This window comes from Gopherus flavomarginatus, chromosome 4, assembly GCF_025201925.1.
Source record: "Gopherus flavomarginatus isolate rGopFla2 chromosome 4, rGopFla2.mat.asm, whole genome shotgun sequence".
Lineage (NCBI taxonomy): Eukaryota > Metazoa > Chordata > Testudines > Testudinidae > Gopherus > Gopherus flavomarginatus.
The window spans coordinates 45,952,921-45,971,681 of record NC_066620.1 but is presented as its reverse complement, the minus strand read 5'-3'; the positions used below and the strand labels follow the sequence as shown (position 1 = coordinate 45,971,681).

The 18,761-nt window shown below is 45.7% G+C and overlaps 2 protein-coding genes across 5 annotated transcripts in view; one reads left to right on the top strand and one right to left on the bottom strand.

Moving 5' to 3' along the window:
• The window catches only part of RCOR3 (REST corepressor 3), a 44,713-nt gene extending 43,507 nt beyond the window's left edge, over positions 1 to 1,206 (bottom strand). The window contains exons 1-2 of one of the 4 annotated variants that reach the window (XR_007774154.1): positions 942 to 1,206; positions 284 to 340 (exon numbers count right to left, since the gene is read on the bottom strand). Coding sequence is in view for 2 of the 4 variants with exons in the window: in XM_050951863.1 (XP_050807820.1) it covers positions 284 to 340; positions 942 to 1,083 (199 nt within the window). In the remaining 2 variants the exon portion in view is untranslated. The remainder of the gene's footprint in view (positions 1 to 283; positions 341 to 941) is intronic. The other 3 variants (XM_050951863.1, XM_050951859.1, XM_050951860.1) reach the window with 3 other exon arrangements.
• LPGAT1 (lysophosphatidylglycerol acyltransferase 1) overlaps positions 1 to 18,761 on the top strand; it is a 947,911-nt gene that overhangs the window by 557,144 nt on the left and 372,006 nt on the right. The window lies entirely within an intron of this gene.

Below are 18,761 nucleotides of genomic sequence, written 5' to 3'. Positions count from 1 at the left end.
CATCCAATCTTGGTAAATTAAACACATCTTTCCCCCTCTCAATGCATTTCTCCCCCTCAGTCACAGTACAGCTGCTGTCCCTGCAATGCTCCTGTGACTGACATAAAACAGCAAACACAAAGCCTAAAACCAAAAATCCACGTTAACCTTTGCAAATAGGATGCTCCCACACAGTATTCAAGTGAAACACACACACGCATCCCTCTCTATTATAAATCATATAACCCCCCGTTCTCAAAACAGCAGCAACAAGATGTCACATTATAGTACAAAAGCTATTTACCAGGATCAAAGTCTGGGATTCGAGCTTGATATTCTGCTCCGACCCGCATTCCTACATCTGCGATGCAAGAGAAAACAAATGCATTACTGGGATTTTATCTTTAAAGGGCGGGAGGATGAGAAGGGGGTTGCTATTTAAATGAAAACTGGGAAATTCAGCGATCTAGGCGGTCTGCACTCAATCCGAGGCTACCAACAATCTTGCAAATTCAAGGGCTGCTGCCTGAGACCCTTGCGCTTCAAAAAGCCTCCAACCGCATCTCCTACAACAGCGACGCAAAATAAGAAACCCCTCCCCCCACGGATGAAGGTCTATTACTTAGTGAGGGTGGGAGTTATTTACGGGAATCCTGGCGGTCCGCCGCAGACACTTCGCGCAGCGCAGCGCACCGCACCTCCACCCCAGCCCCACATGGGCAGTGCGGTGCAGCGCGCGCACGCGCTGGCCGCCTAGTGCGCTGCGCACACGCGAGCCATGGCAAGGCACCGCGCGCGGCCGGCCGACCTGCACGCGCGCAAAGGTCCGAGATGCGCAGTCTCCCGCGCTGGCCGGCGCAGACTACAGCGCTCGTGCCCGGAGCTGCGCCGCGCCCCGCCCCCTCCCCCGGAGCAGCCTCGCCCCGCTCCGCTAGGCCCTGCAGGGAGTCCGCGGCTCGTACCGTGCTCGTCGCCGCTCTCGCCGCCGCCGCTCTCCGGCTCCGAGTAGTGCCCGTTGGCGGGGCTACTGCTCTTGGTGCCGTTGGGGGCCGCCCGGCTCTTGCCCCCCAGGAACTCGGCTCCCTTCTCCATCATGCCCGGCATGGCGGGGCGGGGAGCGGCGGCGGCGCTGCCTGACGAGGGGGAAAGTTAATACGGAGCCGCCATGTTGCCCCCTCCCCGCCCCTGCTGCTCCAGCCGGCGCCTCCGCCCCCTCACACTCTCCCCCCCACCTTGGCCCGGCCCGGCCCGGCCCGGCCCCTACGCAGCCCACGGCCCGGAATCCCTCCGCGTCGGCCCGGCCGGATCTATCCCGAGGAGGAGGGGCAGGGGAGTGGCGGAAGGATTATGGTCGGCCACGGCGGTTCGTGGCCGTGGCTAGTAGCTGCTTCCGCCGCTTCTCCCTGCGGCTGGGAGGTGGGAACTATTTAGTCTCTGGCCGCGCGAGGATGGGGGGCGGAGGAAGGAGCGAGCAATGAGCGTAGCGCCAGAGCAGCCTCTGCGGCGGCAGGGGCGCGTCGCGTCGCAGCTGGTCCCTGCCACGCACCGAGGGGAGCTCTGCTGGGGCTGGAGGGGAGCGACAGGCTGCGAGCTGTGCCGGGGGGGAGTGTGAGTGATGCAGGCTGAGAGCTGTGCCCTTGGGGGGGGGCGGGGGTTACTGGCTCTGAGCTGTGCCGAGGGTGTGGGGGGAGCTACAGGCTGCGAGCTGTGCCCTGAGGCCGGAATGGGGGAGCTACAGGCTGTGAGCGGTGGTGGGTGGGGAACTACGGGCTGCAAGCTGTGCCCCCGGGGCAGAGTGTGAGTGATGCAGGCTGAGAGCTGTACGGGGGGGCTACTGGCTCTGAGCTGTGCTGGGGGTGTGGGGAGCTACAGGCTGTGAGGTGTGCCCAGAGGTTGGGACGGGAGCTACAGGCTCTGTACTGTGTCCAGTGGGGAAGGGAGCTGTGAGTTGTGCGTGGGGGAGTGATGCAGGTTGAGACCTGTGATCTGGGGGGGTGGGGTGCTACGGGCTGTGAGCTGTCTGGGGGGTGTGGGGGGCTTGTGATGTTATTGATATAAACTGGGACCATATAGAACATGGTTTGTAACCAAGGTCTTGTAGTGGCACCAAATCTTATGTAAAGGGGGTCATATAAGGTGTCTAAGAGCAGATTATGGGTTGCTGGTTATGATTATGCTGTCTGTATGTCTGTATCATAGTGTAGTTAAAGTTAAGAGTATTGGTTCTATACTGTCTGTATTTCAAACTTGTGCTATAGTTCTGGGGAAAATCCCAGACAAGTTGGTGTTAGCTCTTCCTAGCCTGCTTGACGGCCCATTAAGGACCATCAGCTACACAATTGACCCATTGAGAGGAGGCAGATACGCCTTGTAACTTAGCAGGATGTACAGGAACTTGCCCATGTGACTACAGACTCCATTTTGCTGTAATTTTCCACAGTAAGAACAAAGAAGTATTCTTACACCTGGGAGAGCCTATATAAGGCTGATGCCTCATCTCCATCTTGTCTTCAATCCTGCTTCTTACCTCTGGAGGGACTTTGCTACAAGCTGAAGCGCTACACAAGGGACTGATGACCCATCCCGGCTGGGGATGTACTCCAGAGACTTGATTTGAACCTGCAGTTTACTCCATCACTGCTGCAAGCCTGAATTAAGAACTTTGCGATTACTGTATGTAATTAATTCCATTTAACCAATTCTAGCTCTCATCTCTACCTTTTTCCCTTTATGAATAAACTTTTAGATTCTAAAGGATTGGCACCAGCGTGATTTGTGGGTAAGATCTGATGTATATTGACCTGGGTCTGGGGCTTGATTCTTTGGGATTGAGAGAACCGTTTTCTTTTATTGGGGTGTGAGTTTTCATAACCATTCTTCCCCAGGACGAGTGGGACTGGTGGTGATACTGGGAGACTGGAGTGTCTAAGGAAATTGCTTGTGTGACTTATGGTTGGCCAGTGGGGTGAAACCGAAGTCATTTTTGTCTGGCTGGTTTGGTTTGCCTTAGAGATGGAAAGACCCCAGCCTTAGGCTGTGACTGCCCTGTTTGAGCAATTGATCCTGAATTGGCACTCTCAGTTGGGTCCTCCCAGAACCACATTGTCACAGAGCTACAGGCTGTGAGTTGTGCCCTGGGGGTGGGGTGGGGGGAAGGGAGCTGCAGGCTGTGAGCTGTGCCCTGGAGGGGAGCAGAAATCCAGGCTGAGAGCTGTGCTGTGATGTGGCAGGGGAGTGCTACAGGTGCTGACTTTCTCATTTTCCCAGGGGTGATCGACTCCTGCTCTGCCCACCTCTTTCTGCCTCACCTCTTCCTGCCCCATTCCGCCCCCTCCCCTGAGCACACTCCACACACACCACCAGCACCTCCTCGCCGCTGAACAGCTGATCCAGGGCTAACTGGTGGTGCTGGGAGGGAGGAGCACTCACTATTTTTTTCTGTGGGTGCTCTAGCACTGGTGGATTCAACACCTATGGGGAGTGCTGTATACTGTATGCATGGGAAGGGTTGTGCTGGGAGCGGGGGAAGAAAGCGGGTGAAGAAGGCCTCCATACAAAGTAGGGTAGTGGGCCTGAGTTGCACACAGCAGTGGGGCAATGCCACAGAGTAGATGAGAGCTGAGCAGGGTGGTGAGCTAAGCAAGGCCAAGCTGCATAGAACAGGAACCTAATCAGGGCCTGCAGGGGTGCATCCAAGATATGGTGTCCCTTGAGCTGAAAGTATAATTTTGAGCTCCAAGAGACATGCCCAGCTAGCTCTAATCCAGCCAGCATGCTAAAAATAGAAGTGTGTTAGCAGTGGTGGGAGGTTAGCAGGCCTGAATATGATCCCATCCAAGACACTAGGTGTGAACTCGGGCAGCTAGCCTGTGTATCCCTGGGCTGCCACAGGTACGCTTCTATTTTTAGCCTGCTGGTTCATCAGAGCTAGCACGGGTATGTTTCTTCGAGCTGGAAATTACTCCTCTAGCTCAAAGTACAGGCTACCCCAGGAGCTCTGCAAAGTGGAGGCAGCTGAGCAGGGCTGAGGTGGAAGGCAAGATATCTTCATAGGGTTGCAGGGAATGAGTTCTGCACAGCATGGGGCCAGGAGAAAACTCTAATAGATGATGGGAACACAAAGTATGACACAGAAGGACTAGGATGAAGGAAGGGGAGGAGCAGTGAAGTGAGTAGTTGCACAAGTAAACATAGTCTAGATGCCTGTTGAGTTTTGCTTTAGAGGAAACAGATCCCCGCATCTAGGGCAGCGGGTCTCAAACTGTGGTTTGGGACCCCAAAGGTGGTTGCAACCCCATTTTAATGGGATCACCAGGGCTGGGTTAGACTTGCTGGAGCCCAAAGCCTGAACCCCACTACCTGGGACCAAAGCCTGAGCCCCTCTGCCTGGGGTCAAAGCTGAAGCCTGAGGGATTCAACCCTGTGGTGGGGCTCAGGTTACAAGTCCTCTGCTTGGGGCTGAAGCCTTTTGGTTTTGGCCCCCCAGCTCAGGGGCAGTATAGCTCAGGCTTTGGCCTCCCCCTACTCGGGATGGGCTCAGACTTTGGTTCCTCCTCCTGGGGTTGTGTAGTAATTTTTGTTGTCAGAAGGGGGTCACGGTGCAATGAAGTTTGAGAACCCCTGGGTATGGAGTTAAGCAGAGACTGATGGTAGAGGACTTGGACAAAGGTGAGAGAAAAGCTAGGGAGCCAAGGGTTAAGAATAGATCACAGGTTGAGAAGGGGAGAATTCTGCAAAGGGGATGAGTGAGTTCAGGAGGGAATGCTAAATTGGGGTTTGGGCATGCGGGGAGAGCACCTCGTAGGAGGGCAACAGAGACTGAGATGAGCTGAGCATAGGATTTAAGAGGGTGATAAAGTCTACAGAGTTGGGGTGCAGATCACACCATAGTAAGAGCTATGCAGACCAGTGGGCCTGCTCCTACCAAAATTAAAACTCATTGACTTATGTGAAAGCAGGATTGCACCATGTGCTGCACTAGAGGGCAGAGGATAAGGGTATGGAGATTTTAAGGGTATGTCTACACTGGCAGAGTTACAGTGCCGCTCAGAGAGCGCTGAAGGGAAACCGCTGTTGTGTATTCACACTCTTAGTTGCCTGCACGATAGAGCGTTCACACTTGCGGCACTTGCAGCAGTATTCGGAGCTGTGCACTCTGGGCAGCTATCCCACAGAACATCTGTTCTGCCACTAAGAGTTGTTGGAAGGTGGAAGGGGTCGCAGGGCATCCTGGGTCCTTGCCCAGTGCCCTGTGATGCATTGCTTTGCATCCCAGCAATCCCTGTGTTTTCGTCCATATTTGATGCCATCTTTCAATGTTTTGTGTACTGCACACTCTGCCTCTTCAGTCTGCAGGAATGGATCCCGAACTGTTGGGTGTTTCACAGACACTGTCGCAGGCTGGTCCAGAAAGGTGCATGACGCACACATCTTTCGGAACACTGGCCTGTTCAAGAAGCTGCAAGCAGAGACTTTCTTCCCGAACCAGAAGATCACTGTCGGGGAAGTCGAAATGCCCATTGTGATCCTGGGAGATTCCTCCCCCCCCCCCCCCACAGCCCTTCATGCCATGGCTTATGAAGCTATACATGGGACACCTTGACAGCAGCAAGGAGCCACTCAACAACAGGCTGAGAAAGTGCAGAATGACTGTTGAGTGTGCTTTTGACCATCTAAAAGCCATCATTTGACCATCTAAAGGCCCCCTGGCGCTGCCTATATGGGAAGCTGGACCTGGCCAATGACAATATTCCTATGCTTATAGCTGCATGCTGTACACACATATTTGTGAAGGCAAGGGTGAAAGCTTCACTCAGGGCTGGACTGCTGAGGCTCAGCGCCTGGAGGCTGAATTTGAACAGCCAGAGAACAGGGCTATTAGAGGGGCGAAGTGGAGGGCCATAAGGATCGGGTATTCCTTGAGGCAGAGATTTAAAGCTGAAAGCCACTAATATTTGTTGCTATGCTTGGGAGTGCAGTGCTTGTGATGCTAGAAGCTGATTGTGATTGGTGTAGATGATGCAATATGAAGGTTTAAGATAATTGTCTGTTGCTTTGCAGGGCTCTGTTTGCTTTCAGTTAATAGAATAAAGATTGCTTTCAAACCAGCACTACTTTTGTTATAAAAACACCAACTGGAGGAGAGAGTCAAAAAACACATCAGCACTGATGGGGATGGGGGAAGGGAAGGTTCCAGGAGGAGGTGGGGTCCCGGGACTGTTAAAGATTTGTGTATGGCCAGAGATTGTAGCCAACCTTCTCCTTTGGAATACAGTGCAGTGGGTACTGTACTTCAGCAGGGCTATACTGCAGAGGGATGGGTGTTGAGTGCAGTGGGTACTGGGAGTGCGCAGGGCTGGACTGTGAGGAGGGAGGAGTGGAATGGGACGGGTACAGACTGGAGCCAGGAGGTTGATAAGAGTGTGTTGTCTGTGTCTGGTGGGAGGGTGGAAAAGAGTTTTGAAACAGCGGCTGCATGGGAGGGCGGGCACAGAGCTGCTTGGTTGGCAGTGCTAGTATCACCTGGAGCTTGTCCACTTGATGCTGTATAACAGCTGCTCCGTGACTTCATTCTCCTTTCAGTCCCTCTTCTTGCTGTCCCACCGCTCCTTCAATTCCTGTTTTTCGGCTGCGGAGTGCATCGTAACGTCATGCAGAAAGTCCTCCTTGGTTCTTCGTGTCCACTTTTCTAATTCTGCGCAGCCGTTCAGCCAGTGATAACAAAGAGGGAGGGCTCCCAAGGTCATCTCTGTGAAGCCAAAACACAACATTTTACAGAAGCAGTATTGTTTGCAACACACAAAACACTGATTCAGTGATTTAAAACATACCTGTCACTAACTGGCTGACCCTGGGCAAGCACACATGAGCCACCCCCAAAACAGTGAGTAGCCGCAGGGGTAGGGTAAATCAGTGTTCCTAGACCCTACTGTACACTTGCATGTGTCTCTTGAGGAGAGCCAGCACTGCAGGGGGGCCTGATAATCATTCCTGTCCCCACACTTTCCACAGGCTGTGTCCATTAGGGAAGATATCTCACCACTGAGGGTGAGCAGGGAATCAAGGGAGGATCTTCTCCAAGACTGCGGCTTCTGCCCTGGCCTTTATGCAGCTCATCTGTATGAAGCAATGGTGGTGTGTTTGTTGTTCCTCTCCCCCTGCGTGATGGCACAGTGGCACAGGAAAGTTACTGTCAATGGGGCAAGAAACAAAACATCATATAGACACAAGTCTGCTTTCTGCAACCCTTCTGCCCCCAGAACTTGCTTCAATGATTCCCAAAATCAAATCAACTTACCAGGGGCCTCTCCTGTTTGCGCTTCGCCAACATCCGACAGCTGTGACTGGCTAGCCTCCAGGGTAGAAAAGAGCTCCTAGCTGCATGCATCTCTGACCACTGGGTTGTCCTCTGCTCCGAGTCCCCCTCCACATCCTCGTCCAAGATTTCCTTCTGGCTTGATCCAATCTTAACTAGCACATGAGCCACCAAAGTATCCACAGTGGCCTTTGCAGTGAAGGTGGGGTTGCCACCGAGTATCTCATCCAGGTCTTTGTAGAACCAACAGCTCGTGGGCACAGCACTGGAGCAGCGGTTTGCCTTTCATGCCTTTTGGTAGGTGTTCCACAGCTCCTTCACTTTTACCCTGCAATGCAGTGTTGTCCTGATCGTGGCCCCTTTCTGTTGTGAAAGTAGAATGAATTATATTGTGAAAATAGAAAGGATTAAAGAAATGCTCTCTGTACCTTTAAGCAAAACTGTTGGAATGCTGCAATCCAGGTGTCAGGAATACAGACATTCACATAGAACAATTGCACCATTTAGGGGCAATTGGTGAAGTATTAGCCTTAGATTGATAAAAGTTAGTAAGGAAATAGGATATGCATGCTATGTCCCTGATGAATTTTACTGTTTTGCTTTCTTTGTCCCTTTGTCTAATTCCCGCTCTTTTATCTGTATAAATAAGACTGTTTGGGTCTTGCATGGCCACTTACATTATCTGGGTGTTATTGGCGGAGCGCTGCGCTAATAAAACAGAGTGGTTTGACAAATTGTGAGTCCTGATTCTAACTTTGACAATTTGGAGGTCCCACTGAGATGGCAGCCGACTTCACTGGGGCTGTGTGATTCCTGACCGTTTTTGTAGGATGACCATGGTAGCCGGCACCTGGGCATTTGGCCCGAGCGGTCCTCCACTAGAGCGGAAAGGCGCACAGCCACGGTGAGGTCTACGCCATCGAACCTGTTGGTTCCCACTCTGTTCTGGTAGGGATCCCAGGATCTGACATCAGGAATCTGGTCAGGTAATTATTTCTATGTTTCGTCCGGACTGAGGACTGTCCTGTCTCTGTGTCTATCCGTCCTCTTGTGGAGTGTTTGAGTCTGGGTGCCGTCTCTGTCTGGGGATCGGCCTACCAAGGGGTTCCTGTCACTGCGGTCTGAGTGAGTGAAATCTGCACAATCGCAGCCACACCGCACTTTGGGTAAAACCCCTGGTGTGAAAGCAAGGGCAATTGAGGCAGTAGCCTGTGGGCTCCTTTTGTGTGTTGCAGCGGGCATCGCTCTGACGAATCTGAATTTCCTTCTTGTGTAATTGGTGTGTAAAGTCCTCCTGTATTGGTAACCAGACGTCTAAGTCGGGACAGTTCCCTAAATGAACGCCGGCTCATTTTATGTATTTAGGATGGGTCCGAACTCCTGTAAAAAGGGTCCAAACTCCCGTAAATTTCTGAAAAAATGGTCTAGGCTAACTCAGGGTAATCCCAAAACTCAGTGGTCACTGTTAAAATCTTAAAACAAAGACTGAGTGGACATCTTAAAGAGCTGTAAAAGAGAAATTCTCAACTTGCAAGTATTTTGCAAAAATTTTCCTGAATGCAATTCAAAAATAATTCTGGGACGATATCAGGTTAGTATTTTTCGCCTTCCCCTGCAGCATGGGGCATGGGTCACTTGCTGGTGGATTCTCTGCAGCTTGAGGTCTTCAAACCACAATTTGAAGACTTCAATAACTCAGGCATAGGTTAGGGGTGTGTTATAGAAGTGGATGGGTAGGGTTCTGTGGCCTGCTTTGTGCAGGGGGTCGGACTAGATGATCACATTGGTCCCTTCTGACCCTAGAATCTATGAATCTATGAACGTAAAACTAAATTGGCTAAAGGAAAGGTTAATTGTTTCATGCAGTGGTGGCAAGAGGCAAATCATAGGTGGACAAAATCAAAACTCGCCCCTCTCAAATATTCAAATAATAAGTTGAAAGCTTTATTAAAAGCCTCCTCTCCCACCACCAGACTGAGCGCTCCCCTTTACCCCATTCTCCAAACCCCGGATCAATCCAACCCCCTTCATACTCCCATCTCATTGTAAAAAGAACAAAAAGCCCCTTGTTCTGTTCCCCTTTGTTGTCTGCCTCAAAAACTAATTCTTTAGTGTTCCACTACCAATTCAGCAAGAAAGGTGGGCTCATCAACTAGCCCCCACCCTTCCTGGTCCCTTTCCTTAAACATTTCTTTCGAAATTGTAAAATGACCACAATATCACTCACAAACGGTTCATTAAAGAAAAAAGCAGGATTGGGCCCAAACAAGCAGGCAAGCAACAAAGTGGTCTGACAAATTGTAAGTCCTGAGTCAGCTTACCATTGGTATTACATATTTTCTGTATGGTCTCCCACAACTACTGGCATACTAATGTTACTACCCCTAATTGTGTTTTTGGTTTTAAATTATATGTGTTTAATTGAAGTGTTTAAAATGTGCTGGTGGATAAAACAAATGTATGTAAAGCTAAAGCCACAGGCCCAAATCACCTCCCAGTATTTTCTATTACGTGGACTAAATAAAAAGTGACACTGGCGATTAATAATCTTAGCGTCAAAAGGGGGATATGTAGGAGCAGGATTTTATAATGTCCCATAAGAATTAAAGTATAATTTGATTTCATCCTGCTAGCCACCTTTTTTAAATAGCAGAAAGAAATGACCCCCTGGGACTATAAGATTCTGTTTTCCCATATGCATTACAAATTGGGCCCTCTCTAACTCTTTGTTTTAAGATTTAGGTAGTAAAAGACAGGATTCTCTATTGTGTCTATGTTAAGTAAATTAGAGAAACATTGAAGGCCTGGGTCTCAATGTAAATTGTCTTGGTTATCAATTGTAAAACTTAGCAAGGTTTAATTTGCAATGCTTTTTTTTTTTTCCTCGATATTAAATACTACTGTTTGTATTCTCAATCTATTTGTGTGAATGAGGAATGTATGCATCAGGAAAAGATAAGGTGTGAAGGCCATTGTTATAGCCAGAGTCAAGGAAGAAGTAGTAAAGAGACTTAAGGAACATCAAAGAATCATCAGGCACTGCTTACTACCCCATGGCTGTTAAACTGTCTGGCACTGCAGAGTGGATACATGCTTCGCAGTGTAAGAATGCACCACCCCCAGTAAACCAATCATCACCTCAGGACCACGCAGAGTCAATTGTGACTCCAGAAGAAGACGTAGAGAAACAGCTTGCAATACCTTACAATCTATGCTCTCATAAGGGTTGCCAGAAGCAGACGACTACATAAAGCAAGGCCCAAGAAGAAGCAGTAGTGAGCCTAGTGCCTGCTGCCTGGTGGACATAAACTGTGACTGCAGTTCCCTCAGTTGAGGCTGTCAGAGCCAGAAGGGCTCTGCCTCCAACATGCACCTCTGGTGGTGCCTGTTCCTTGGCTGTTGGTGTCTTAAGGTCTGGGGAGTCCACAATGACAATTCTTTTATCCAGCAGCAAGTGTGAATAGCTCAGACCCTTATTATTTCTAAATGCTGGGTCTGCAGCCACATCCCAGCCCACTTTCAAACTGGTGTTCCTGTCCTGGCTACCCATTCAATTCCCCAGACCTCATTGGAGGACCTTGTCCATTTAACACAATATGGAAAAGTAATAACACCTGGGCAGAGGCTATTGGCAGTTCCTTTATCCCACTTGGGGAAGTAATACACCAGGCAAAAAGGCTCCTAAGGTTACAAGCAGTAGTTAAAATAATGGCAAATAAAACTGGAAAAAGTTTTAAAGCCCTGGCCAAAGAAACAGGGGCGATCCGACAGGTGGCCCTCCAAAACCGTTAGGCATTAGACATAGTGCTGGCGGCCAAAGGAGGGACCTGTCCTCTCTTTGGAAAAGAATGTTGTGTGTTTATATCTGACAATACCAATGAGGTAATAGATCGCACTAGCCACTTAAAACAAATCGCATATCTTCCCCATGAAGAGTCGAGTTCTTTATAGAAGTGGCTAAATAACCTGTTCAATTTCTCTGGCATAGGAAACCGGTTGTTTCAGGGAGCCCTAACTATCCTGTTTGGAATCTTAGTAATTTTTGTATGCTTTCAGTTAATCTCTTGTTGTATCCAGAATTGTGTCACCCAGATAACTGCCCCAAAACAGAGTGCTAATATGATGATTTTAAATATCACTGATGAACAAAGAGATAAGGAATGGTTAATTTGTGGAACCCAGTAATTGTTGGTCATGGCGTATGCTTGACCAGAAGGAGGGATTGTGAAAGTAGAATGAATTATATTGTGAAATAGAAAGGATTAAAGAAATTATCTCTGTACCTTTAAGCAAAACTGTTGGAATGCTGCAATCCAGGTGTCAGGAATACAGACATTCACATAGAACAATTGCACCATTTAGGGGCAATTGGTGAAGTATTAGCCTTAGATCGATAAAAGTTAGTAAGGAAATAGGATATGCATGCTATGTCCCTGATGAATTTTACTGTTTTGCTTTCTTTGTCCCTTTGTCTAATTCCCGCTCTTTTATCTGTATAAATAAGACTGTTTGGGTCTTGCATGGCCACTTACATTATCTGGATGTTATTGGCGGAGCGCTGCGCTAATAAAACAGAGTGGTCTGACAAATTGTGAGTCCTGATTCTAACTTTGACGCTGTCATGCAATGTGAAATCTGTATAGGTATCCTAATTCCTACAGCTGGAGTGCAGCTGGGATTGGACAGCCTCCTCTACCCAAATGCTGATTAAGTCCAGCAGCTTGGCATTGCTCCAAGTGGGGGATCACCTGGTGCATGGAGCAGGCATAGCCACCTGTAAAGATGCACTGAGATCACTGCACGCATCACTGAGCAAACAGGAAGGAGACTCAAAATTCCAAAGGAATTTATGGGGTAGGGATGACGGTTGGTCACCTGAGGGCAGGGCAGTAGAGTTCAAACTGATGACCAGAGAGGCAAAAACAGGCACTGTGGGACACCTGCAGGAGGCCAATTGCAGTGCTGTAATCGACCAGGATGTCTACACTGGCACCACAGCGCTGTAGCCCTGGTGCAGAAAGCTGTACGCCTCTCGGGCTGTTTTTTTTATAGCACTGCAACTGCACAGTTTCTGTGCATTAAGTGGCTTGGCAGTGTGTGTACACCTCAGGAGTTACAATGCAGAAAGCTGCTTTACTGCGCAGAAACTTGCCAGTGTAGACAAGCTTACATTTACAATGCTAATCTTAGGAACCGATAATGGAGGTGGGGAGCTTTTTCTCATAACTCATTTCTTTTGATATGGTAGAATTTTACATTCACTTTGACCAGATGTAAATAACTACAGAAGTTGCAGCTCTGAAAAAGCAGAGCCCTGAAAAGTTTCGTTAAGCATGGATGAGCTGATGAGCAGAACCAAAGCAGCGTCATGAAAATGAGTTAGCAGACCAATAGTTCCAAATGAAATACACTGTGTATGCAGTATTGCTTTATTTTTCTTTCCAAGCTCTGCATGTTTTCTGTTATGCAGAGCTACTACTCCCAAATGCTCTGTTGCTACCTTTCATTCCATGTGGATGTTTGCAAATTTCAGGATGATCAAAATGAAACTCCAAGCCAGAGCATTGGAGTGAACTTCAGTCTTTATGCATATTCAGAAGGGCTTCTCCCCATATGGACTTTTCAAAACACGCTTCTAAGCAAAATGAGGGAAATATTGCTATAAAAGAGCAGAACCAGAAACAACTCTTAAGAAATTTTTGGCTGAAACATCTTACGTGGCAACTAATTTTGGGTGACCCAGTTCTTGAGTGCTCAACTTTAGATATCTAAAGGCTAATTTTTATTGTTTGGTTTTTTTTAAATGCAGAGCATCCACATCTGCAGCTGAAGTCAATAGAAGTAAGGGTCCTCAGCTCCAAGGGGTCAATCTTAAGATTAATAGGCATTTCTGAAAACGTTGGTTTAATTGTTTTGTTCATGCAGAAACCAGCCAATAGAATCTAAATTCTGTTCTATGCCAGAATTGCTGGGATTGTACAACCCCAACTTGCTAAACTTCATCTGACTGAAATGCTGGTAATTCATTTATGTCCGCTGGATAAGAATGCTAGTTGTTTTAAAGGTGCTATATTTTAATTAATATAGGCCCTCTAACACTGCCTGCCTTCTGAAGCTGGCCAAAATTCTTTTCTCAGAATCCTAGAACTCAACTGAACCTGTGTGAAGCCAGCTGACAGCTTTACACTAGGCACAAGGGAGTGTCAGTGTGGTTTTTTTTAAGCCAGCTTTTTCATAACTGACCAGCCTGTCTTCACAGACCCCTGGGTATAGTAACCCAGAGAGCACGTTTTTTTTGGTTTTTTTTAAATATCTGCTCCCAACTGATCAAAATCTGTTTTAGCTAAAGATTGCAGGTGACTAAAAAGACCATTGCTGAATGTAGTTGCATTGACAACCTATGTGGTGCACAAGCTAGTACATAGGTTAAGCAGGCATACAATAATTGTGTATTATAGTAAAATATTATACCTTTGAAAGGTAAACTTGTCAAAATCACTTTCTGCACTGTAACTTAGCAAATATAGGAACTATCATAGTGTATCAGACCCAAAGTCCATCCCATCTAGTATCCTGTCTCTGACAGTGGTGAGAACCAGGTGCTTCAGAGGAAGGTGTCAGAACCTGGCAGTAGTAATAATACTTTGCTCTCTTATAGCATGTTTCATCAGTGGATCTCAAAGAGTTTTACAAAGGAGGTTAGCATTGTTATCCTTATTTTACAACCAGGAAATGGAGGTACAGAGAGTGGAAACAGCATCACCTAGCTGCTGAGTGGGGAGGAGAACCTAGGTCTTTTGAATCCTAGGCTAGTGTGCTGGCCGCTAAATCATGTTGCCAGTGTCTTCCCAACCTAGTCATATTCTAGTCTCTTAGAGCTAGGCTTAGGCCCTGATGCACAAAGTTTAATTTCCTTTCAAAAAAATGTGCTACCATTTAGTACGATAATCCTGAATATTCTTGATATCCATGTACATATCCAACCCCTTTTTAAACCTTGTTAAGTTTTTGGACTCAATGACTTACTAGGGCAACAAGTTGCATAATTTAATCACACATGGTGTGAAAATGTATTTTCTTTTATCTGTTTTGATTTTCCCACCTAATTTCATTTAGAGCCCCTTGCTCTTGTTTTATGAGATTGGGAAAATCTGTTCTCTCTACCAACCTTTTCTATACCACTAATAATTTTATATATTTTTATTGTGTCCCTTCTTCCTTTAGCATACTCCTGATTACAACTTGTTTAAAGTTTTTTTTAACTTTTGTAGGGAAAGCTATTCATTTTCTCCTAATCCATGATTAACATGTTACAGACTCTCTTACCTCTGAGCCAAGCCTTGTTTTGCTTATCTGTTGTATGGCCATGGGAGATGATAGCTTCAATAGAACCTCAGAGTTACAAACTTTTTGGTCAACCACACACTGCATTTGGAACCAGGAGTATGCAATCAAGCAGCAGCAGAGACACCCCCCTCAAAACAAACAAACAAAACAAAACTAGTACAGTGCTGTATTAAATGTGAACTGCTAAAAAATAAAGGGAAAGTTTTTTTAAAAATAAGGAAGATGTTTCTGAGCTTGTTTCATTTAAATTAAGATGGTTAAAAGCATTTTTCTTCCACATAGTAAAATTTCAAAGCTGTATTAAGTCACTGTTCAGTTATAAACTTTTGAAAGAACCTTAACGTTTTATTCAGAGTTATGAACAACCTCCATTCTCAAGGCAATCATAACTCTGTTTAATAAGTACAGTAGAACCTCAAAGACAAAATGTGTATGTTTTAAGAAGAACAAGGTCTTTAAACAGCTGCACTCAATGAAGTATGTGCACTCTGTTGTGCTTAAATTGACCATTTTAATACCCTTCTGTACTGCTCCACTCTGATTTGTCAGCCTGTCCAAGTCTGCATACTGGAAACCATCCAGTGACTATGAGCTGAGCATTGTTCCCCCTGAGATTTTTGAGTTAAGATATTTTTGCCCTCTCTTGTGAACCAGTAATAGAAAAGGTACATGCTGTGGAAACCTTTTTATTGTGGGGTAATATAGATACTTCTCTTTGCAGCTATTTCACTTCATGGAAATATTGTTAACTCTTAATTTTATGTAACATAGCTTTTCATTACTACTAATTATATTGTGCATCCCCCATCATACAAAGACCCAGTAAATAAAGTCCTCTGCCATGAAGAGTTTACAATCTAATTAAAATGGGATGTTACAGTGAGTATAACAATCAATCAGAAAAACAAGGTCAGGAGGATGGGGGAAACAGTAATAAGAATGTTTACATGCCCTACAGACTAATTTGAGGAGCGTTTTCTATGCATAAGAAGAGGCATTGGAGAAAGGTGGACAAATGGGCAGTGGAGGTTAAGTGCTTGGATTAGGCTGCTGTGTGAGTGGTGCAGCATACCAGCACTTCTTGCATGCCATATTGTTCTTCAGATTTTATCCTCTCTTTTTTTAAAGACAGTCTCTAGGTATTACAGTTGCTGAGATACACTTTGTATTTGAGGAACAGGGAGGCAAAGGGGCAGGGAAATGCAGTAGGCAGTGAGATTGGGGACAGGGACCAGGGAATGTGGGGAAATACAAGACTGGTGTACAGGGAGCTGTTTCCTGTAAAGTGCTGAAATGAATACACTGGACTTTTGTTGTTTACATTCTTGTTCTACTAATTCAGTTACCTGTGGACACAGAACTTCAATCCTATTCTTAAAAAAAGTAAATTTTATTTTTAAAAAGGGAAGAAAATACATCTGGAAACTCAGGCTATTTTAAAAGAGCAAATACAAGGATTAAGCACCAAAAATAGCTTTCTTAAGGTCCATCTTAAAGGTTACAAGCAAAACAAAAGCACCTGGGGTTAGCGCAGAGGAATCCACAAGCCATAAAGAAATAAAAGAGAGAACCTAACTCATCTTCTTAGACATTTCCTGATCTACTTACAGAACTGGGGTTTTAAATGAGTAGTTTCTAGGTAGGATACAGATGATTTTTTATACCTGGCCCAAAGCTTGTTACTGCAGACCTTCTCCCCGAGAACAACAACAGACAGACAAAAGGGGAGTATTGTTTCAATTTAAAGTTCTAGCCTTCCCATTGGCTCGTTTGGCCAGGTGCCCATTTACTTCCTTTTACCTATGCATCGCAGTGAGCCTTTTAACTCTTTACAGGTAAAGCAAGTAGAGAATAGCTACTAAGAGGGATTTTATAGCTAACTGGCTGGCTGGGTCCATAAAAGGGAGCTACCCTACACCCCCATCATTTATCACAACCTATAAATATGAAACTCTATAAACCAAGGTACGTGGTAATAGTTGAGCTAAATATATCATAAAAGTTGACCAGGATTAGAGAAGATGTAAAAGGTACAGCAGGCAGCCAAGTGTTTACAAATTTGATACAAGATCTGAGTTGAGGGAAGTTAATATTATTCACTAGAGGGAAGTCATCCAGATGAAGAGCTGGAAGAATTCTAATAAGACTTCACCAGACTCTAAGTAGTTTAAGAACTTATGGCAGTACGGAGAGCATCAGAGAAGAACAGACAGTGAGAGGTCATTTTGGAATCGGGTGATAGTAGTCCAGTTTTCTTTTTAAATTGAGACTTAAGGTGGCCAGTTAATAGCTATTAAAAATACAAAGGATGTTATTTTTAAAAGCACTTCAGTGATGCAGGAGCACAAGTCCTATTGAAGGCACTGTTGAAAATTGTCTTTTAATAGGATTGTGTGCCTAAGTCATTTAGGTGCCTTTGAAAATACCACCTAGTTTCAAAGAAAGAAGCAATGTTCTGATTACATACAAGGCAAATTATCAAAAGCAATTTAATCTGTCAACATGACAAGCTATAAGAGAGAAAATATTTGATTAAATGTTAAATCAGCTAAAGACATTCAGATTAAATGACTAGGAAAAGAGCACAACTTTTGTGAAAGGAAGATATTATTTAGGCATGAGCTTTTTGTATTTTAGTTTCCATGTATTAACAAAAAAAAAGTTAGGCATTTTAAAATTTTAACTACAAATATAACTAGTAAAACTGTAAGATAACTAACAAAATCATCCAATGCCCAAGATTTAGGTGGTGATGGGGGACTTCAACTATCCAGATATATGTTGGGAGAATAACACCGCGGGGCAGAGACTATCCAAGAAGTTCCTGGACTGCATTGCAGACAACTTTTTATTTCAGAAGGTTGAAAAAGCTACTAGGGGGGAAGCTGTTCTAGACTTGATTTTAACAAATAGGGAGGAACTCATTGAGAATTTGAAAGTAGAAGGAAGCTTGGGTGAAAGTGATCATGAAATCATAGAGTTTGCAATTCTAAGGAAGGGTAGAAGGGAGTACAGCAAAATAGAGACAATGGATTTCAGGAAGGCGGATTTTGGTAAGCTCAGAGAGCTGGTAGGTAAGGTCCCATGGGAATCAAGACTGAGGGGAAAAACAACTGAGGAGAGTTGGCAGTTTTTCAGAGGGACACTATTAAGGGCCCAAAGAAAGCTATTCCGATGGGTAGGAAAGATAGAAAATGTGGCAAAAGACCACCTTGGCTTAACCACGAGATCTTGCATGACCTACAAAATAAAAAGGAGTCATATAAAAAATGGAAACTAGGTCAGATTACAAAGGATGAATATAGGCAAATAACACAGGAATGCAGGGGCAAGATTAGAAAGGCAAAGGCACAAAATGAGCTCAAACTAGCTATGGGAATAAAGGGAAACAAGAAGACTTTTTATCAATACATTAGAAGCAAGAGGAAGACCAAGGACAGGGTAGGCCCACTGCTCAGTGAGGAGGGAGAAACAGTAACAGGAAACTTGGAAATGGCAGAGATGCTTAATGACTTCTTTGTTTCGGTCTTCACTGAGAAGTCTGAGGGAATGTCTAACATAGTGAATGCTTATGGGAAGGGAGTAGGTTTAGAAGATAAAATAAAAAAAGAGCAAGTTAAAAATCACTTTGAAAAGTTAGATGCCTGAAAGTTACCAGGGCCTGATGAAATGCATCCTAGAATACTCAAGGAGTTAATAGAGGAGGTATCTGAGCCTCTAGCTATTATCTTTGGAAAGTCATGGGAGACAGGAGAGATTCCAGAAGACTGGAAAAGGGCAAATATTGTGCCCATCTATAAAAAGGGAAATAAAAACAACCCAGGAAACTACAGACCAGTTAGTTTAACTTCTGTGCCAGGGAAGATAATGGAGCACGTAATTAAAGAAATAATCTCCAAACACTTGGAAGGTGGTAAGGTGGTAGGGAATAGCCAGCATGGATTTGTAAAGAACAAATCGTGTCAAACCAATCTGATCGCTTTCTTTGATAGGATAACGAGTCTTGTGGATGAGGGAGAAGCGGTGGATGTGGTATATCTAGACTTCAGTAAGGCATTTGATACGGTCTCGCATGATATTCTTATCGATAAACTAGGCAAATACAATTTAGATGGGGCTA